The 17,455-nt window shown below is 35.0% G+C and overlaps 3 protein-coding genes across 3 annotated transcripts; 2 read left to right on the forward strand and 1 right to left on the reverse strand.

Annotated features, from left to right (window-relative positions):
• Nucleotides 1–22: 22 nt before the first annotated feature.
• Nucleotides 23–11,211, forward strand: Hph (HIF prolyl hydroxylase). The gene is made up of 4 exons (XM_069036857.1): nt 23–910; nt 10,394–10,564; nt 10,626–10,788; nt 10,839–11,211. Exons 1-4 carry the CDS (start codon nt 176–178, stop codon nt 10,847–10,849), a joined length of 1,080 nt encoding a protein of 359 aa, XP_068892958.1. The 5' UTR covers nt 23–175; the 3' UTR covers nt 10,850–11,211.
• PolE2 (DNA polymerase epsilon subunit 2) lies at nt 11,152–13,345 on the reverse strand. Its single transcript, XM_069036851.1, has 8 exons — nt 13,152–13,345; nt 12,924–13,086; nt 12,483–12,874; nt 12,165–12,426; nt 11,880–12,115; nt 11,650–11,833; nt 11,418–11,594; nt 11,152–11,366 (listed from the first exon to the last, which is right to left on the reverse strand). The coding sequence occupies exons 1-8, from the start codon at nt 13,223–13,225 to the stop codon at nt 11,289–11,291; spliced, it is 1,566 nt and encodes a 521-aa protein (XP_068892952.1). The 5' UTR covers nt 13,226–13,345; the 3' UTR covers nt 11,152–11,288.
• A 9-nt stretch (nt 13,346–13,354) lies between these two features.
• On the forward strand, nt 13,355–17,391 carry yata (N-terminal kinase-like protein yata). Its single transcript, XM_069036844.1, has 10 exons — nt 13,355–13,587; nt 13,645–13,908; nt 13,958–14,181; nt 14,238–14,643; nt 14,693–14,914; nt 14,967–15,387; nt 15,691–15,855; nt 15,907–16,058; nt 16,115–16,258; nt 16,313–17,391. Exons 1-10 carry the CDS (start codon nt 13,474–13,476, stop codon nt 16,601–16,603), a joined length of 2,403 nt encoding a protein of 800 aa, XP_068892945.1. The 5' UTR covers nt 13,355–13,473; the 3' UTR covers nt 16,604–17,391.
• Nucleotides 17,392–17,455: the final 64 nt, after the last annotated feature.

Here is a 17,455-nt window from a genome sequence, read left to right on the forward strand (position 1 = left end):
AGGGAGAAATGAAACATGAGAATGTTCAGAAGTTTAGAATAAAATATAGGTTAGGATTAGGAATTTCAATCAGCTGTTGACGTGTGTCGCCCCCTGCAGGGAAGAATCCGCGTCAAGGTGAAAAAAGTGATCAAAGCGATGATGGCGGCGGTGTCAAGTCGATCCGGTATTTAAGATGAGTTCAGATATAAGCTGTGCGGTGTGCGGATCGAGAGAAAAGTTGATGCGTTGTTCCCGTTGCAAGTCGAAAATTTACTGTTCTAGAGAACACCAGAAAAAAGACTGGAAAGAACATCGTGCCGAGTGCGCCAAATTAGCCCTAACCCTAGAAAAGAGTTCCATGCCCAAGGAGGGCAGCAGCGAAAGTGAAATTTTGAATTCACTCCCGGAAGTTCTCACTCCCCACATAGACTTCGACAAGACGTCCACGGAAAGAGCATTAAAATCAGCGAAACACGCCATGCCGATCAGCGGTGAAAACATTGTCCATCCGAAGAAGTCAAGTGTTAAAGATTTTCCCGAAATATCCTTCAAGCAGAATCCTTGGAATGTGAAAGAGCAGCGGAAAGATCTCGACGAGATCTGCCGCAACGTTATCCAAGACATGGACGATTATGGGGTTTGTGTTGTTGATAATTTTCTAGGAGAAGAGAAGGGTAAAGCGGTTCTTTTTGAAGTTTTACAAATGTACACGAAAGGTGTCTTCAAAGACGGACAGTTGGTTTCTAGTAGGGGCTCAGGTGATTTAAAAACTATTCGGGGGGACCAAATTACGTGGATCGACGGCAAAGAAGAGTCTTGCCCCAACATTCAGCAGCTAATTAGTCAAGTGGACGCCGTCGTCAAAACGGCAAACAAAATGGCAAACACAAGCAAACTGGGAATGTACAACATCAACGGCAGGACTAAGGTTAGTTTAAATGTCCGCTTCAGAGCGTCAGCGACCCTATTCCAGCGTGAGTAGTGTCAATTAAAAAAAAATACATTTCAGCACAAATTTTCATTCAGGACTCTACTTATTTTATTGATCCTGAACCACGTCGCCTTTCTGTTTATAAACAATCCTGTACTCGTGAAAAGTAAACACAGAAAACCGCCGTCTCTTTTCAACTCGTGCACGAAGCGTAAGCTCCGTCTCTCTAAAATGACGCAGCTCGCAGCATGCGGCCAGTCACGTACGCAAAATTTCGTTTGCTAGCGATGTTTCCACAAACGCGAATTATTTATAGATTAGATAAGTTTTTGTCAAATGAATTTTGTAAAAATTCTTTATGGCGCCAAACTCGAGAGCAGCGTCGTTTAACTTTTGTCAGTCGATGGAGCACCGACCGTCATTATTTAGACATTAAGACAGGCGACAGCTGACCATTAATTGTAATTTTTATGAAAAATGTGATCAAAGTCCGATCATTTTATCGCTGGTGGGCCAGTGGAAAGTTTGATCAAATGTATTGTTGAGTAGGTGTCGACCAAAGAACTTCTCTGAAGAAAACTGTTGCAAAATTGCGGAACTCCGGTATTGGCACGACTGATTATCCAATAGTTTATGATGTAATGGTGGATTTTTTTGTGAGAAATGTCGACAGATCTATCCAAAATTGTGCATAGGTCGTACATTTTTCAATGGAATTACTAGTTTCGAAAAAATGTACCGGGTGTGGTAATGGATGTGAAAGGTGACTTGCAAGCTATACCCGATAAGAAAAAGTGAAGTGAATTGTAGAACCCGTTCCAGGGGTTCACATTAATTTTGAAATTATTTTTTTTTACAGTGGGCGATTAAAACATGTGTTTGAAAGTACTATTCCGGACACGGAATCTTGGCCAACATTTTTTAGACATTTCTAAAAAAATGATGTACCTAAACCAATCATTAGTGTCATTAATGAATGACAATTATTAAAAATCACTGAAGTTTTTCTTGTGACATCAAAAAAGCAGGGAAATGGTATTATCTAATAGTATATTGTATATCAAGAGTTGAAAATGAAATCGAATTTTCAACACGTGGTATACACGATATTTTTCCGACGACCACAAAAAAAAACGCTAATATTCGGTATTCCTTCGAACTTCAAATATTATTCGACAGAGCTGCGGACAAAACATACATTGGTGGCCATGGTTACTACAACTGTGTGCAATGATTTCATTGCGCACAGGCTAGAAGGTATCTGATTGGCTAACCAGTTTCATTGCACACGGGTTCGCTATTTGCATGCAATAGCCAACTTTCAATAATAGTTATTTGTGCGAATTTACGCATTTTTCATAGTGGTCGTCGGAAAAATTGTATTATCGAGTCAAAAGTTGAATTATATTCAATAAAGGCCAGTTCACACATATTTGTCAGTTGTGGCCAAGATTCCATGTCCGCAAAAATTGTACAGTTGCGGCCGTTGAAAACTCTAGACACTTTGACAACGCCAAACTTTTAGTTTTGTAAATGGTATTGAAAGTGACGTTTCTCAAAATGTCACTCAAACATTATCCACATTAATTTCTCTCGCAATGGCTCTTATACTCACACCGTCCCTCAGTCAAACACATTTTTGCAAATCAGATAATTGCGGAATTTCAAAAGTTACGCGCGATTCTGACCTAATATGTACTGACACTGACTTTATAATCCTTGATGAAAATCCTGTTTACGCTAATCAAATTTCGGAATTTATACAGAGTGTTTAAATCTTTCCTGTCTGAGATTTCAACGGCCGCAACTGTACGTACTATCGGTGACATTAAAAGCTGGGACATCAAAATTTGCTCATTGGGTATCAGACTTTTGAATTGTCACTCAAAATAAATACATATTGTCAGTTTTCAAAATTAACTCTTTGAACCTAAAAGATGCTAGATCAATTGTGTGTCCATAAAAGAACGTATATCAAGAGTTCTGTGGAATTATGTGGCTCTAGAATTTTATTCTGTCGAACTATGTATTGGGTGATTCAAAATGATTGTGGATAAGTATAGCAACTATGTACGAAAATTTATGTGGCAACTGTGTTGCACGTTGACTTGACAATTTTAAAAATTGCGCGACTATGAACTGTCAAAGAAATGTCAACTCTGTCCTACACAGTTGCCATATAAATTTTCGAACATCCACAATCATTTTGAATCACTCAATATGTCAAATTATTAAATCTTAGCGTCAGTTGTGAGTTCGACGTCTTAGCTGTTCTGCTTGTCATTTTCTTCAATTTTTTAATATTCCAATTACGTTTCATCTTACAACAGTCTCTATTAAAAACCTGTTATTAATGGACTTACATAACCTCTGTTTTTCTATTTGGTACCACAATATGCTACAGAGCGGCAAAAATAAAATACATTCAAATTCAACAGGACTAATGATATACATACGTTCTTTTATACAGTGTGGAATAAAATTATTTACATCTAGTTACCTTTGGAATTTTTGCACAAGTAAATTTTCCTGTACCGCTCTACTTTTTTTTTGAAGTGCCGAACTATTAGTTCTGTCAATAAATGTCATCAATCGAATTGACAATTGTTACAATTTACTAAATTGAATTAACAAACGTTGGTGGCCACTTTCAACACTAGCTGTGACTTGCTTTTGGAATATTTTGAGGTTAGGCTTTCTTTTTTTTTGTAGAGCGGCATTTCGTATTTTTACAAGGGTAATGCAAAGGTAACTAGATGTAAATCATTTTATTCCACACTGTAGATACTTTGTACAACGTATCAATAAGTTGGCACAAATTTCGTTACCCGCTTATGGGGATTATTTGCTTCGCCGCTGCTGATAAGAGAAGAACGAAAAACAAATGCAAGAAAACTTTCACTTGGTTTTTGCTAATTTATGCACAGCGGCTAACAACTGCTCCCCTTACTGTGACCTGTAATGATAAGTGTGGAAGAGAAAAAAGAGAATCATATGATAGATATGAAATGAAAACAATTTTAATAATAAATATTGTAAACTGACCCTAATGAATCGTGCATACCTAAGATAATGACAAAATGTCTCCTGAAATTAGTGTATTAATCCGTAAAAATTATCATGAAGTAATCACTAATCATTATTCAAAGTGACTGCCGATATTATCAATAGAAGTACAATAATGAAGGCGCCGACGAAATACCTAATTCTTTCACTCTTTCCAACATACCTCTGTTATTGCGAATTGTTGCGGCTGCATTTTCCCACTCGTTCTCTTAAAACTTCAGTTGTATCAATTGGGATCGAATATACCAAGTCTTTCATGTACCCCCACAGCAGCACTTTCGCACGCTTCACAATACACTACACAATATCTACGTATTCACTATTCGAAAATAAACGCTTAAAAAAAAATTAAATCACAGAAACAACACATAAACACCTGCCTTGTGGAGTCGGATAAAACTAACTAAATATATACTCCTCTCTACCTCGGCCCCAGAGCGAAAAACTTTATTCTAAAATCACAATGTTTTGCGCTGATTTTACAAAAACTATTATATCATGGTCACTGTCGTTCGGTTAAATAACTAGGAAATAGACAGTTCGTTAATTTATTGACTAAAAAATACTGAAAAGAAAATTATATTTCGAAAAAATGGTACATGACAATTTTGTTGTTCTTGACGAGATCATAAAGGCCCGATTGTATAAAGCTATATATGTAGTTAACATCATGTTAGCTAACAACGCGTCAAGTCGGAATTTGATTGACTGATTCAAATGTTCCCCCAATCAGATCGCTTGACATTATGTTAACTTTAACAACGAACTGGACATCGCTTTATACATATGGGCCTAAAGAACTGAACTTTAACTTGATGTTTCTGACAATATATCATTAGAATATCGTAATTTTTATAACCTAATCTGTAAAAAGCCAAATTTACACGATGTATATTTGTGATTTTTGACTTTATACAATTGTGATGTTTGTCTCAGTTTTTTATGTCCACCGACAGTACAGTGGGAGGCACGGAATTTCGGGCAGCAATTTATGTCATTTAAAAAAACCAATGTAGTCGAGCTTTATTGCCAAAAAGGTCATAATAATTAATTTTGACTGAACTTCAAAAAAAAACTGTCACAATTATGTACAATTATTTTACATTTTAGTTATTGATTTTCAAAGTTTAATAAAAGACTTCAGTTTTCGGAAAATCACCTCTAAGCACTTGCAACTTTTCAGGATTGATGAATGCAATTTGTCAACATGACATGTGACAATAGTAGATATTAAAATGAGGTTATTAATATGACTAGCACCTAAAGCCTCTTTCACATCTTATATCAGTCAAATTTCAAGTCTGCGAAATTCCGTGCTGGCAATAGTAGAGTCCAATTTTGACCCATTTGCGATGACGTCATTATCTAGTACCTTCACGTATGTTTGAGCTAGGATCAGAAATAAATTTGAATTGAATTTCAAATTTGTTGACAATTGAAGGAAGGTTATGTTTGTAATCATTGTAATAAGTGAAAGAAATTAAAAATTGTCAAATTGACAGGAGCATAAAATAAGCACAAAGTAACCAACAATTAATAAACGTACCGCTTTTTTTGTTTTTTTTTTTCTGTTTCTGCCGTTTCAATAGAGAGGAAACGAGTAAGAAAATCGTGACGTCACCTCAAAAGGGTAAAAATTGGACTATACATGTTTTCTGACAAAACAAATTGAAACGTTCATGAATATTTTCTCATAAAAAATTCGTAATGAATGAATTTAGAATGCTATTGGATATCACATCTTGTTATTCAACACCAGGTCTGACTACATTTGTTGGGTTTTCCTGTTTTCTTTTATTCTGAAGGAGAGAAAGTAATTTCAAATTTGAACCTAAATAAAAGCGATAATTTAAAATAACAAATCTATTACTTTAATAAATCGTTGAAAAAAGCTTTGTTGTATTTTTTTTAATGATTGCACCCTCACTAGAAATTTTTTGCTCGACAAACACTTATCATCATTTTTGAGTGACATGTTTTTGTTTGTAGTGTGTTTCATAAAAAATTAATCTCGATCCTAGTCAAAATACGTATTATGGATATAACACTTAACAAGATTAAATGAGTAAATGTGAAAAGAAAGAAAACAAGCATTTTTTTTTATATGAAAAATGTTATATAAGTAAACATTTTATTATTTTTCTTTCTCGTAATCATTTGTTCAAATTTCACATATGACCAACATATCTTCACACTAGATTGTACAAAGTACCGTTAGATATTTATATTTATTGATCCGGTTCTTGCACATTTTGGTTGTGCGAAACGTAACTGTAATAGATAGTTAATGTTTTGCAAAATATGTTTGTCAATTATGAGTTGGAATTCGTCAACAGCAAACATAATGCACAGTATGGATTTAGGTAAACGTTGTTTTGTTTGACAATTTAGGGTGGCTTTGTTTATTTAAATGTCTTTCGGCAAGGTTAACAATATAAAAATAAATCAGTTAGTTGAACTTGTTTTATTGTCATTGAAGAATATGTCATTTTTGTAGAACGAACTCCTTAGTATTAAATACACCAGTTATACTCAGTTTGCATTTCTTATTATCATCGTAGTCAACATATGGACCTAATCGCTTAATTTGCATATATTCGTCGCTATAAAAATACGGCAGTTGTTACAATTTACTTATGCAGTCACAGTAGAATACATATTTTAAAGAAAGGTAAAAATTTGTAGGATTATTGTTTGATTTGGGTTTCGATGCGAAAACCGTGACATAGATACCATATTGACTCGTATATCAATCCTTTTAGAAGCAAGTTAAGTGAGCAAAATCTGAAAGCTTAATGAGAATGATACAGACTAATTAAGGTGCTTATTATTGATATCCATTCTCAGGACTTAATGAGCAAATTGATAATCATGTGAAACAATGACAACCCTGAAAGCACAGACCAGCTTGACTATTATTGACCATCCATCCACCACGCTTCTGTTGTTACTCAAATAATATTTATCGTTACTGTCAAATTGTCCAGACGACTTGAGAACAAGACAGGCTTCTAGCAGATGTCCGTTTTGACTAATTTAAAACCGGAGCAAATTTTTATTATTATTATTAAGTGTGAGATATTTATGTAAACAACATGACCACAAGATGTCAACAGAAAATCTATTTTTTACAAGAACTAAACGTTTGTGAACAAAATTCAGCATTTACTTGAATCTCATTTTTTTCTAAATACATACATTTTTTTCATAGAAAATGTACAAAATTACGAACTGAAAAATAAGACTCGCAGTTTCAGGTGTCTACGTGTCAGAATTTTGTTTTTGCAAATAGTATGACGATAAAAAAATAATGCAGTCTTAATGTTTTGGAATTTCTGTTGAATAAGCCCAGCTTAGTGTTATCATTTTGACATGCCTACACGTATGCAATGAGTACAATTCAGTTGGTTCAGTTTCAGTTGATAATAGATTTTTATCTTAACAGTAGCTACAAATTGCAGCTAATTACGAACATAAAATTGGCCTCCATAATATCAGCCACTTGAAATCAAGGAATTCCCTTTTCATATTTGCAAAGCATAACAATATATCTCAGTGGAAAATAATCTTTAATAAATAAATTTATTGCTTCGTATCTGTTATTATGTGTTATTTAAAATCTTATGTTTGAAACTGATTTTTGTAAACAGTAGTTTTGAAGTTGGAAAAATGGTCTTTGAACATGTTAAGTCAGTTATGAATGAAATGATAACTTGTTGAATGTATGTAAATGCCTTACTTTTGTTTTCAACAATGAGTACTCTTTTACGACAGACAAAGTAATTCATAAATAAATGTATCTGTTTTACGTGTTTGTAAAGTTTTTAAATTTTCTGGCGTTAAAATGTTGGTAGACATGTCCAGACGCAGCGTACATACATATAATACATATTAATGTTATCCATTTTACATCAAAATAAGTAATTCTATATTCTCCACGCTTTCCGTCTATTTTTTAATCTGTTTGTTCCATCTTTCAAAATCCTGAATCCTGCAGTGCATGATGATGAAACATTTTTCGGCCAAAATTCATAGTCGACGTCTTTTTTTTTTTTGTTAGTTTATTAACGTAAAATGTGCAATATTATACGTTGAAGGTAAAAAAAGACCGAAATACTACATACAGTTAATTTCAAAATTATAGAGTACACCTCAAAAATCAAGAAGTCGATTGATTACAATTTTTTCCACATGTAAAGATGCCATTTTGAAATTTGAGCGTCATATTTTTTACATAGGTTAGGTAAGTTTGACAACAAAAATGTCGCTGATGTTTTAGAACACCATAATATTGTCTGTTTTATCCTCTGCACGGTGCTCTTCGCGATGTTATAATGCTGGGCTACCCTCTGGATCGACCACCCTTCTTCTAATTTGGAAAGAATGAGCACTTTCACGTTTTTGGTTAGATTTAGCATTTTGTTTGTCAAAATTGACATTGATCGTTGACAAAAAATGTAAGTGCAATTCACACTGTAGAAAATTAGGTGTACTTTATAATTTTGAAATTAACTGTACATTAATCGATGTAGTTATAGAAATATTATTCAATCAAACGTGTGTCATATTTATTTGCGTTATTCCCAGCTCGTGTAATTCACAGTAGTCCTCGTTAGGACAAGTCTGTCAAGCCCACACGCGTCGAATCGCATAATTTTTATTAACAATTTCTGTTTAATTTGTATTCTGAGAACAAGATGAAAACACACATCGGTATTGTTTGTTGAACCGAAGGCATGTGGATTATTTAAATTCAAGATAACCTTGGATAGAGGAGAAAAATGCAGTAAACCTGACCAATTATTACACTTGCGTTTCTTTTTTCCATTGTTTGGTAAAGTCAAATAAGGAACTTTCAAAGAAATATCGCGGATAATTCTCATATGGGTTTGGATCAGTAGCTCAAGAACGAAATTAATTTAATAACACACTTAAAGCCAATGCGAGGACCGTGAATTCGCACAGCAATCAAGAACAACCGCTTTGTTCACTTTAGTTCTAGGCCGGCCGAAGCTGCTTGGAAAAAGGAGATTGACAGTTGAAGATTTCCAAGAGATGAAACAAGAACAAAATCGATCGATAATTTTTGTAAAATGTCTCACACTTGAAATAAGTGATTATTGTTTATTCATTTGTTATGTTGTGATGTAAGATGTTTATATTAAATTTTAACGAGTCAATATGTAAAATAAATATTGATTTACGGATATTTCTGAGAAAGTTTTGATTGAGCATTGTTTAATCGATGCTTCACGTTTTCGACAAAAAGTGCGTTGTTTCGGGAGAATTTCAACACAATGCGGGCTAAGTAAGTTCATTCTGATACAATTTTTTTTATTGCCCAGTAGTCGGAAATCAATTACAAGACAAGCTAAATATTAAATAAATAATGAAGTAAGTGAATAAAAAAAGGTGTTGGTTAAAAAAATGGATCTAAAAAATACAACGAATGATTTAATCGCTTCAAACTTATATAAATAAATATGTAAATATGTTGGTAGTAAACTTGATGATTTTTAGACATTTACTTTTGTTTATAACTTTATACTTTTGTTATTTGTGTGTTGCACTTTTAAGTTGTATTGGACGAATGCGAAGGAGGGAGATCAAGGCTTCTTGTGCGGGCATCTTACGGATATGCTAATTAAATTGTATTAAACCGGGAAGATTTTAACAGACATTCACCAAGTGCGATTCTAAATATAACAATTTAGACAAAACAACATCCACTTATTGAAAAACGAGATAAATAAAAATGATCTTGATCGAGTGGTGTGTCGTACTAGAAAACATTGCGGTGATCGTAAATCATTGATGAAATACTTCCGCGGAATCGAACGTATTTTAAGATAAGAGGAGAAATGTTGTTTATTAGCACTATTGTTGCAACTTTATTCGCTTATCTATAAGTGAAAACGTGCGACCTGAATTTTGACGATTGGCACAAGCTAAAACTCACGTAGGCCTCTTTTAAATAAACAGACGAACGTTTTAAAAATTAACAGGTCACGAATTTATGGTAATTTCGGATGGAGAATTTAAATGAAAGCAACGGAAGTTTTTCATAGTTTCTCCATTGAAATTAGTACAGAATTATCAATAATAATAATATATGGCTAAATGACATTTTAAAATAATTTTCAACTCTTATAAAATGTTGTAATTATTATAAATGAGATTTGTGGTGGCTCTGTAATTATATAGGTACATTTTCTTTTAATTAATTGATGTATAATAATGCTTGTAATGAATAAACTAGCATTCGAGACGTGAGAATAAAGCCACCGAGTGTATTCTAGAGAACATTTTTTTCTTAAACAGCGGTTTCTTAATTTGTAATGAAGCCAATTAAACATTAAAAGTCGGATTGAATCGATATTTGGACAACTTTCTTACTCATCAATTATTTTTCAGGCTATGGTCGCGTGCTACCCTGGCTTGGGTTCTCACTACGTCAAACACGTAGACAATCCGAATAGGGACGGCCGTTGCATAACGGCAATTTACTACCTCAATTTAAACTGGAACGTCAAGAAGAGTGGAGGATTACTCAGGATTTTCCCCGAGGGATGGTTGGGTGACAAGGTACGCCGGTGTTTTTCTTGTGTTGCAGTTTCCTCAAACCTGACTTTTGTGTTCGTTGCAGGTGGCAGACATCGAGCCCCTTTTCGACCGACTGCTGTTCTTCTGGTCAGACCGAAGAAACCCCCACGAAGTCCAACCCGCTTACGACACAAGATACGCAATAACGTTATGGTATTTCGACGCGAGGGAAAGAGAAGAAGCGTGCTGGAGATACGAGAAAGAGCGTAAGTAGGTTTTTTGAGCGCGGTTTCGACGTTAACGTTGTCGTTTTCAGGAAATTCATAGCGTTCGAACAACATCCGTGCCACTAACGATCAACTGTGTCCGTTTTGGAACAGACAGAACCTAGTACTATGTGATATTTATAATGTTTGTTGAAAATTGGTAACAGTATCGTTACGTACTATTGTATATATTGTGTATTTTTCTTGAACTAAAACTTTTTTAATTATTATTTAAGTTTGGCAGTGTGATATTTTTTGATTTACTGTTAAGGCCTCAAAATTGAAGTTCATGAATACGTATTGTCTTAGTCGGTATTAAAATTAGACTTTATTTAAATCAGTGTTTAATGATTTGCCCTAGGGTGACTTCAGTAGATTATATTTTAATACAAAATCTGTATATAATATAAAATTAATTTTCAAGTGTACAATTTAATTATTCAGAATTATGTTTGATCCCTAACTAATAAATTTATATACCATTACAAATTATTTTCATGCTATAAAGCGCATTCGTCTATAGTGTCAGTCGCTGGAGTGTAAGCTTTGAACTGGAAGCCGTTTTCACAAAAGGACCCCTGTTACAAATTGAATTAACATTACCACCCAAACACCTGTACCAAACTTACAGGATTTATCAGTTGACATCCTTTGTACTGTCCTTGATAAGCTTCTGCCTTATCTCCAATAACTACCAAATCTGGTAAAGGGTACAAGCTTAGAGCATAGTCGAAGTCCCAGTGCACCGTGATGGCGTTCAAAGGCAAAGGAACCAAATGACCTTGACTTATTATGGTTCTCGTGAGCTACAACATGACTTAAATCAATTGCCCGGCGCCACCACTTTCAAATGAAACTTACGTTGTCTGCAATTTCACTTTTAGGCGGCTTATGTAGCGACGCTTGTAACAGTTTTGGGAGTACGTCTGCCCTAAAAACTGCGATTTCTTTTGTGCAATACTGTAGGCGGCAAGGGTTTGTGGTAAAAATGGCTTTGTTCAATATTTTAGTCATATCCTCGGTCACACAGGGAGGTATGGGTTGCCTGAAATATGTCTCTTAACAAAAGAAAACTCGTGACCGAGTCCCACCTTGGAACCACATATGAAGTACAGGGATCTTCTAAACCCGGCACAAAAATAAAATTGCTGTGAGCGACCAAATTTGTATATTTGTTGATTAATTCAGCCAATTGTTTGAAAAGTTTTTTTAGATTTTCTATCCTATCAGGGCTGTTGCATTCAGACATGAAATTCCCCATAAAAACGAACGCCACTGGCGGAATAGAACTGAATCCATCAAAGAGTACTTCAAGTTTCTCAAAAGTCTAAAAATATTGTTGAAGTTGGAAAAAATCACAGAATGTGTGTACTTACTGAAGGATGGTCCAACCAGACATTGGAGAAAAACATGAATGATGCACTTTTCTTTCTTTGTAAATGCTCTTTCAGTTTTATTGAATCTTTCAATGGTGTTGCTGAAGGGCCCCCAAAGTAGTTTAAATTGTGAAAGAGGGGTCTTGAATTGTGATACTCTTCACCTGGTGGTAGAACTATTGTTGAAACTTTAATTATTTTGTCCTCATAGTAACCATTCACCAAGACAAAAGAGTTCTCCACAAATAATCCTCCATAATATCTATTGACAATTAATGCCTCATAAGTTAATTTATTGGTCATTTTACAAGAACTTACACAGCATGGGTTAAATCTAATTGAACCATCCCTGTTGGGTCCTCTAGGTAATATTTTCCTTCAGAAACTTGCAAAAGTGAACCTAATATTAATGTGTGATTAAGAGAAACATATGAGAGAGTAAGTAAATAGTCAACTGTTTGTAACTCTAATTTTACTGAATCATTTTCTGCAAGTTTTTGTTGGAAATTTCTTTTTGTCCTCTGTAAAATTGTTGTATATCTGTCCAAAAACAGTTGCGTTTTAGAGTCTGGAGTTGATAAAAGTTTAGGTTTCTTATTACTTAAAAAGTATTGTTTTCTATCAACATTGTAGGTAAGTTTTGGAAAATCAAATGCATTAATTACATTAAATATGCTTTCATTTCTATCATAACCAGAATGAAGACAAACCTACAATACAAGATGTTATACTTTTTTGTATTGCAATCAAAAGAGTTACCTCTAGAGCTCTATCAATATGTCCTTTTTCAATGCTTCGTCCTAAAAGACATTGACTTTCTAGACTGTTACACAAGTTTTTAATACAATTATCAAAATAATGAGTATTATCCAAATCTACGTTTTCTTCTAAAAACTTATCAACAATTTGTTTACAAAACTCCCTAAAAATAAAATTTTGTAATTGTAATTCAAACGTAAATAACTGAATTAAAATGAAAGTCGTTACCTGCGAACGTTGAAACCCCCCAATTTTAAGGCTGTGTGCAACTTTTTTTTAAGCTGTTCGCTGTCGGCAGTCATGTTTACTCTATTTACAATGATTTACAATTATTTACTGCTTAATTAAAAATTTCTTTTAATAACATAACCTCAACATTTTCGCGCCTAAATTTTTGACAAGCCATTACGTGTCGTTAAGGTTGTTTTCGACTTTATCATCAAAAATCATGTACGTCAAATTAATGACGTTTAGGTTAGGTTTTTAAAACTTTGTACAAATTTGTTATAATAGAGTATAATCATTGGATTTTATTGGAAAAAATTGCATCATGTGGTCGTTTTTCTCTCGTGATCCTTCCAAAGATTTCAATTTTGAGATCGGTGAACTAGTCAAGGGACTTGACGAAAAAAGCGTATGGACCCTTCACAAAGGCAAAAGAAAGGTAACTTGCGAGGGTTTCTTTAAAATAATTCGTTTTGTGTTGACGTTCGTATTTAAGGGTTCTAGTGAGGAAGTGTCTGTGTTTGTGTTTGACATCAGGAGTGGATCAGAAACCCAGTTAGAAGTGGCCAAAGCTGCAGTGAAACGACTAAAAACTTTAAGGCACCCTAGTATTTTAACTTATGTAGATAGCTATGAGTCAGACAAGATTTTATATTTAGCTACTGAGTATGTTGAACCACTGGCTACTCATTTAGAGAAATTGACTTTAGAAGGGGCCCAAAAGGAGTTATATATTGCTTGGGGAATTTTCCAAATTACAGTAAGTTCACAGTTTTCTTAAATTTCTTTTGGAAACGCTTGTATTTTAGAGAGCATTATCTTTCTTAAATAATGATGGTAATCTTCGTCATAACAATGTTAATAATTGGTCAGTTTTTGTAAATTCATCGGGTGAGTGGAAATTGGGAGGTGTTGAATATGTGTCAAATGCTCAAGATAGTAGTAATATTCCTATTAAAATTATACCTTCATTGGAAATGTATGATCCTCCAGAAAAGAACGACCCAAACAAACATAGGTCAATTACAAAATGGTTTGTTTCATGATTGTTTCATTTCTCTATAAATTTTTATTCAATTTTAATTATAGTTCTTCAGATATGTGGGGTTTGGGTTGCTTAATTTGGGAAGTGTTCAATGGTCCTCTCTATCAACAGTCTTCTTTGAAAGTGTTAGAAAAAATCCCAAAACAGTTGGGTCCATTGTACTGTGAATTAGTTGGAGCTAATCCATCATCAAGGCCTAATCCTGCCGACATAATAACTAGATGTCGAAAACTCGGCGGTTATTTTAAAAACGATCTCGTAGACACATTACTTTTTCTAGAAGAAATTCAGATTAAAGATAAAAACGAAAAGAATCGATTTTTCTCAAACTTAACACCACACTTGGATAATTTTCCGGACAACGTCTGCCGCCATAAAATACTACCGCAATTAATAACAGCTTTTGATTACGGCGACGCTGGTTCAGCAGTTTTAGCTCCAATGTTCAAGGTAATATCGTTATTATATAAATTTTTGAAAATAAAATTTCGGCTCGCAGCTGGGGCGGTTGCTTGACGAAGCTGAATATCAGAAGAAGATTGTCCCTTGCGTTGTTAAACTTTTTGTTAGCAACGATAGGGCAACGAGGTCGCGTTTATTACAACAGCTTGAGTATTTTATTGGACATCTGCAAGCCGCCACCGTTAACGATCAGATATTCCCTCAAATTGCTCACGGGTTCATGGATACCAACCCCACAATTCGAGAACAGACTGTCAAAGTAGGTCCGCCACTTTATGTTGCTCCAAACATGGACAATTTTTCATTTTCAGTCTGTGATACATCTAGCTCCTAAATTAAGTTACAACAATTTAAACGTTGAAGTGCTGCGTCACTTCGCCCGTCTTCAATCAAAAGATGATCAAGGTGGCATCCGCACCAACACCACGGTTTGCTTAGGAAAGATCGCCCAACATTTGCATCCACAAATCAGACAGAAGGTCTTAATATCGGCGTTTATAAGGGCTATGAGGGACCCCTTCCCTCCCGCTCGGAACGCGGGAATTTTAGCTTTAGCAGCGACCCAACAGTATTATCTCTTGAACGAAGTATCATCGAGAGTCTTGCCTGCGTTATGTCAATTAACGATGGATCCCGAGAAGTCTGTCAGAGATTCAGTGTTCAGGACGATCAAGGGATTTTTAGGGAAACTGGAGAAGGTCTCGGAGGATCCCAGTCTAAGAGAGAGTATGGGTAAGGGATCATTAAAGTTAGAGAAGTGCCATACTGAAAACAAGAATAATCGAAAGTTTTTTCTCAATTTCAAATTGACTCGTCTTGCGCCAATGTAGGGCTCAGGTCACGTGTTTTGCGTAAGCCAATCGGAAACCTGATTAAAATCACGTGACCTTGTAGACTTATTGGAGCACCAATGAGAAGAGAGTTGTCTAGCATAACATGCTACACTGTTACTTTATTTAAATGATGTTTTCACTTTGGCATTAAAAGTGATCTATTTTGCAAGCTGACACTTTTGTAAAAAAAATGATGTAATAGAGGCCGACGTCAATACTGCAACCCCAAGTCTAAGTAATGCTGCGGCAACATGGGCCGGATGGGCGGTTACCGCAGTCACAGCTAAGTTTTACAGAAGCCAATCGGACACTGTGAAATCGATGAATCCAATGGCGAGCAAAATGTTAAGTAAACCAGCATCCCTCGGTAAGTTATATTTTAAAATTTGGTTTTTGTTGACAAATTACGTAAATATAGAGCAACCGTCGAGCAGCAGCATCTCCACAACCACTTCGAGCGTCACCTCGATGACGTCTCTAGAGCATGAAGAAGGAAGCAGAGGAAACGAGTCAGTCTCTGATTACGATTATGACCATTGGGGCGACAACGACAATTGGGGGGATATGGAGGTACATCTAATTGATTTGTACTGCGTGAGTGTTAAAATAATGCATTGTTGTGTTAGACCGGCGGTCAGATGGCCAGCAGCAGTGGAAGTGGGGGTGGAGGCGGCACTAGCGATGCTGCGAGTCCCCCTTCAGGTTCCGGCACAAATAAAATCACGGACGGGTGGGACAACGAAGAATGGGGTAGTCTAGAGGAAGAACCGGTAAGTAGTACTTATTCTTTGTTGTACTTTGTAAAGTGAAGTTTACGTGCGAAGGAGGCCGAGGCCGAATTGACCAGTCCGTCAGAAGCGTGGAGTCCTGGAGAAATGACCCCCATTATCCCCGAATCACACGAACACGGCGTAAGCAACAGAAAATCAACGAACAATTGGGGAGATACGGAGTTCGAGCCGTTGGAAGAGCAACCGAACGTCACCAACTGTAAGTTGGAAGAAGCGAAGAAAAAGAGAGAGGAACGAAAATTGATGAGACAAAAAGAATTAGAAGCACGACGAGCTAGCAGAAGTACGGGAGGGCCAATGAAGCTGGGGGCAAAAAAAATGTAATTTGGTTTATAGTAAATTAAAATTTGGGGCATTATGACTAGCTTTCGAAAGAAGAATCTTTCAAGCGATTAAAACGCTAATATTATGACGTGACACTTATTCGTTCGAATTACAAGTGGAATTATACAGATTTAAATATACACCAAACTTGATAAACCGATATTACTCTATAAACATATCCTGGAGCATTGATTCCCAATTTTATATAGGATTAGAAGCTATTATAAAGCCATGATGGATGATAAAACTGAATTAGTGTTTGTACGTAGTTATTTGCGATTTCATCAAAACAACCGGTAATATTTTGTTCGCGATTATTTTGGTATAAATTTTCCCGCAAGTTTGTTGTATTCCAACGATGTCGTGTAGCGTATCATTTTATAAACTAAAAGTTTAAATTTGTCCGCTTTGATTAATTCTTAATGGACTATACATATTAATAAAGATTTTTTACATAAACTCAAAGCCTAAGTACCAGGATAAAAGATTATCGATATAAAAATTTACAATGATAAATTTTACTTAGCGGTGCATGATTATTCGATTCTTCCTGGCCTTCATTAGCTTTTATATAATGATTGTATACATTTGCATGCTGATTGTATTTATGTAAATAATTTTATATGTAGATATATTACAAATATGTGTTACATCATTTTAAAATTAGTTCACTAAGTTTATGTAAGTATGATATTTTACCGTTAATATTTTGATTTCTTAAGTAAATCTGACATATATTTTTCTATGTATTTATTACAACTTATCTGAAATACATTTATTTATAGCGAGTGAATTTTTTCTTTAACTCGGAAGTCTTCGAATTTAGCGCCGCGAGTTATTTACATTGTGGTT

Source organism: Tenebrio molitor, chromosome 2 (assembly GCF_963966145.1).
Source record: "Tenebrio molitor chromosome 2, icTenMoli1.1, whole genome shotgun sequence".
Classification (NCBI taxonomy): domain Eukaryota; kingdom Metazoa; phylum Arthropoda; class Insecta; order Coleoptera; family Tenebrionidae; genus Tenebrio; species Tenebrio molitor.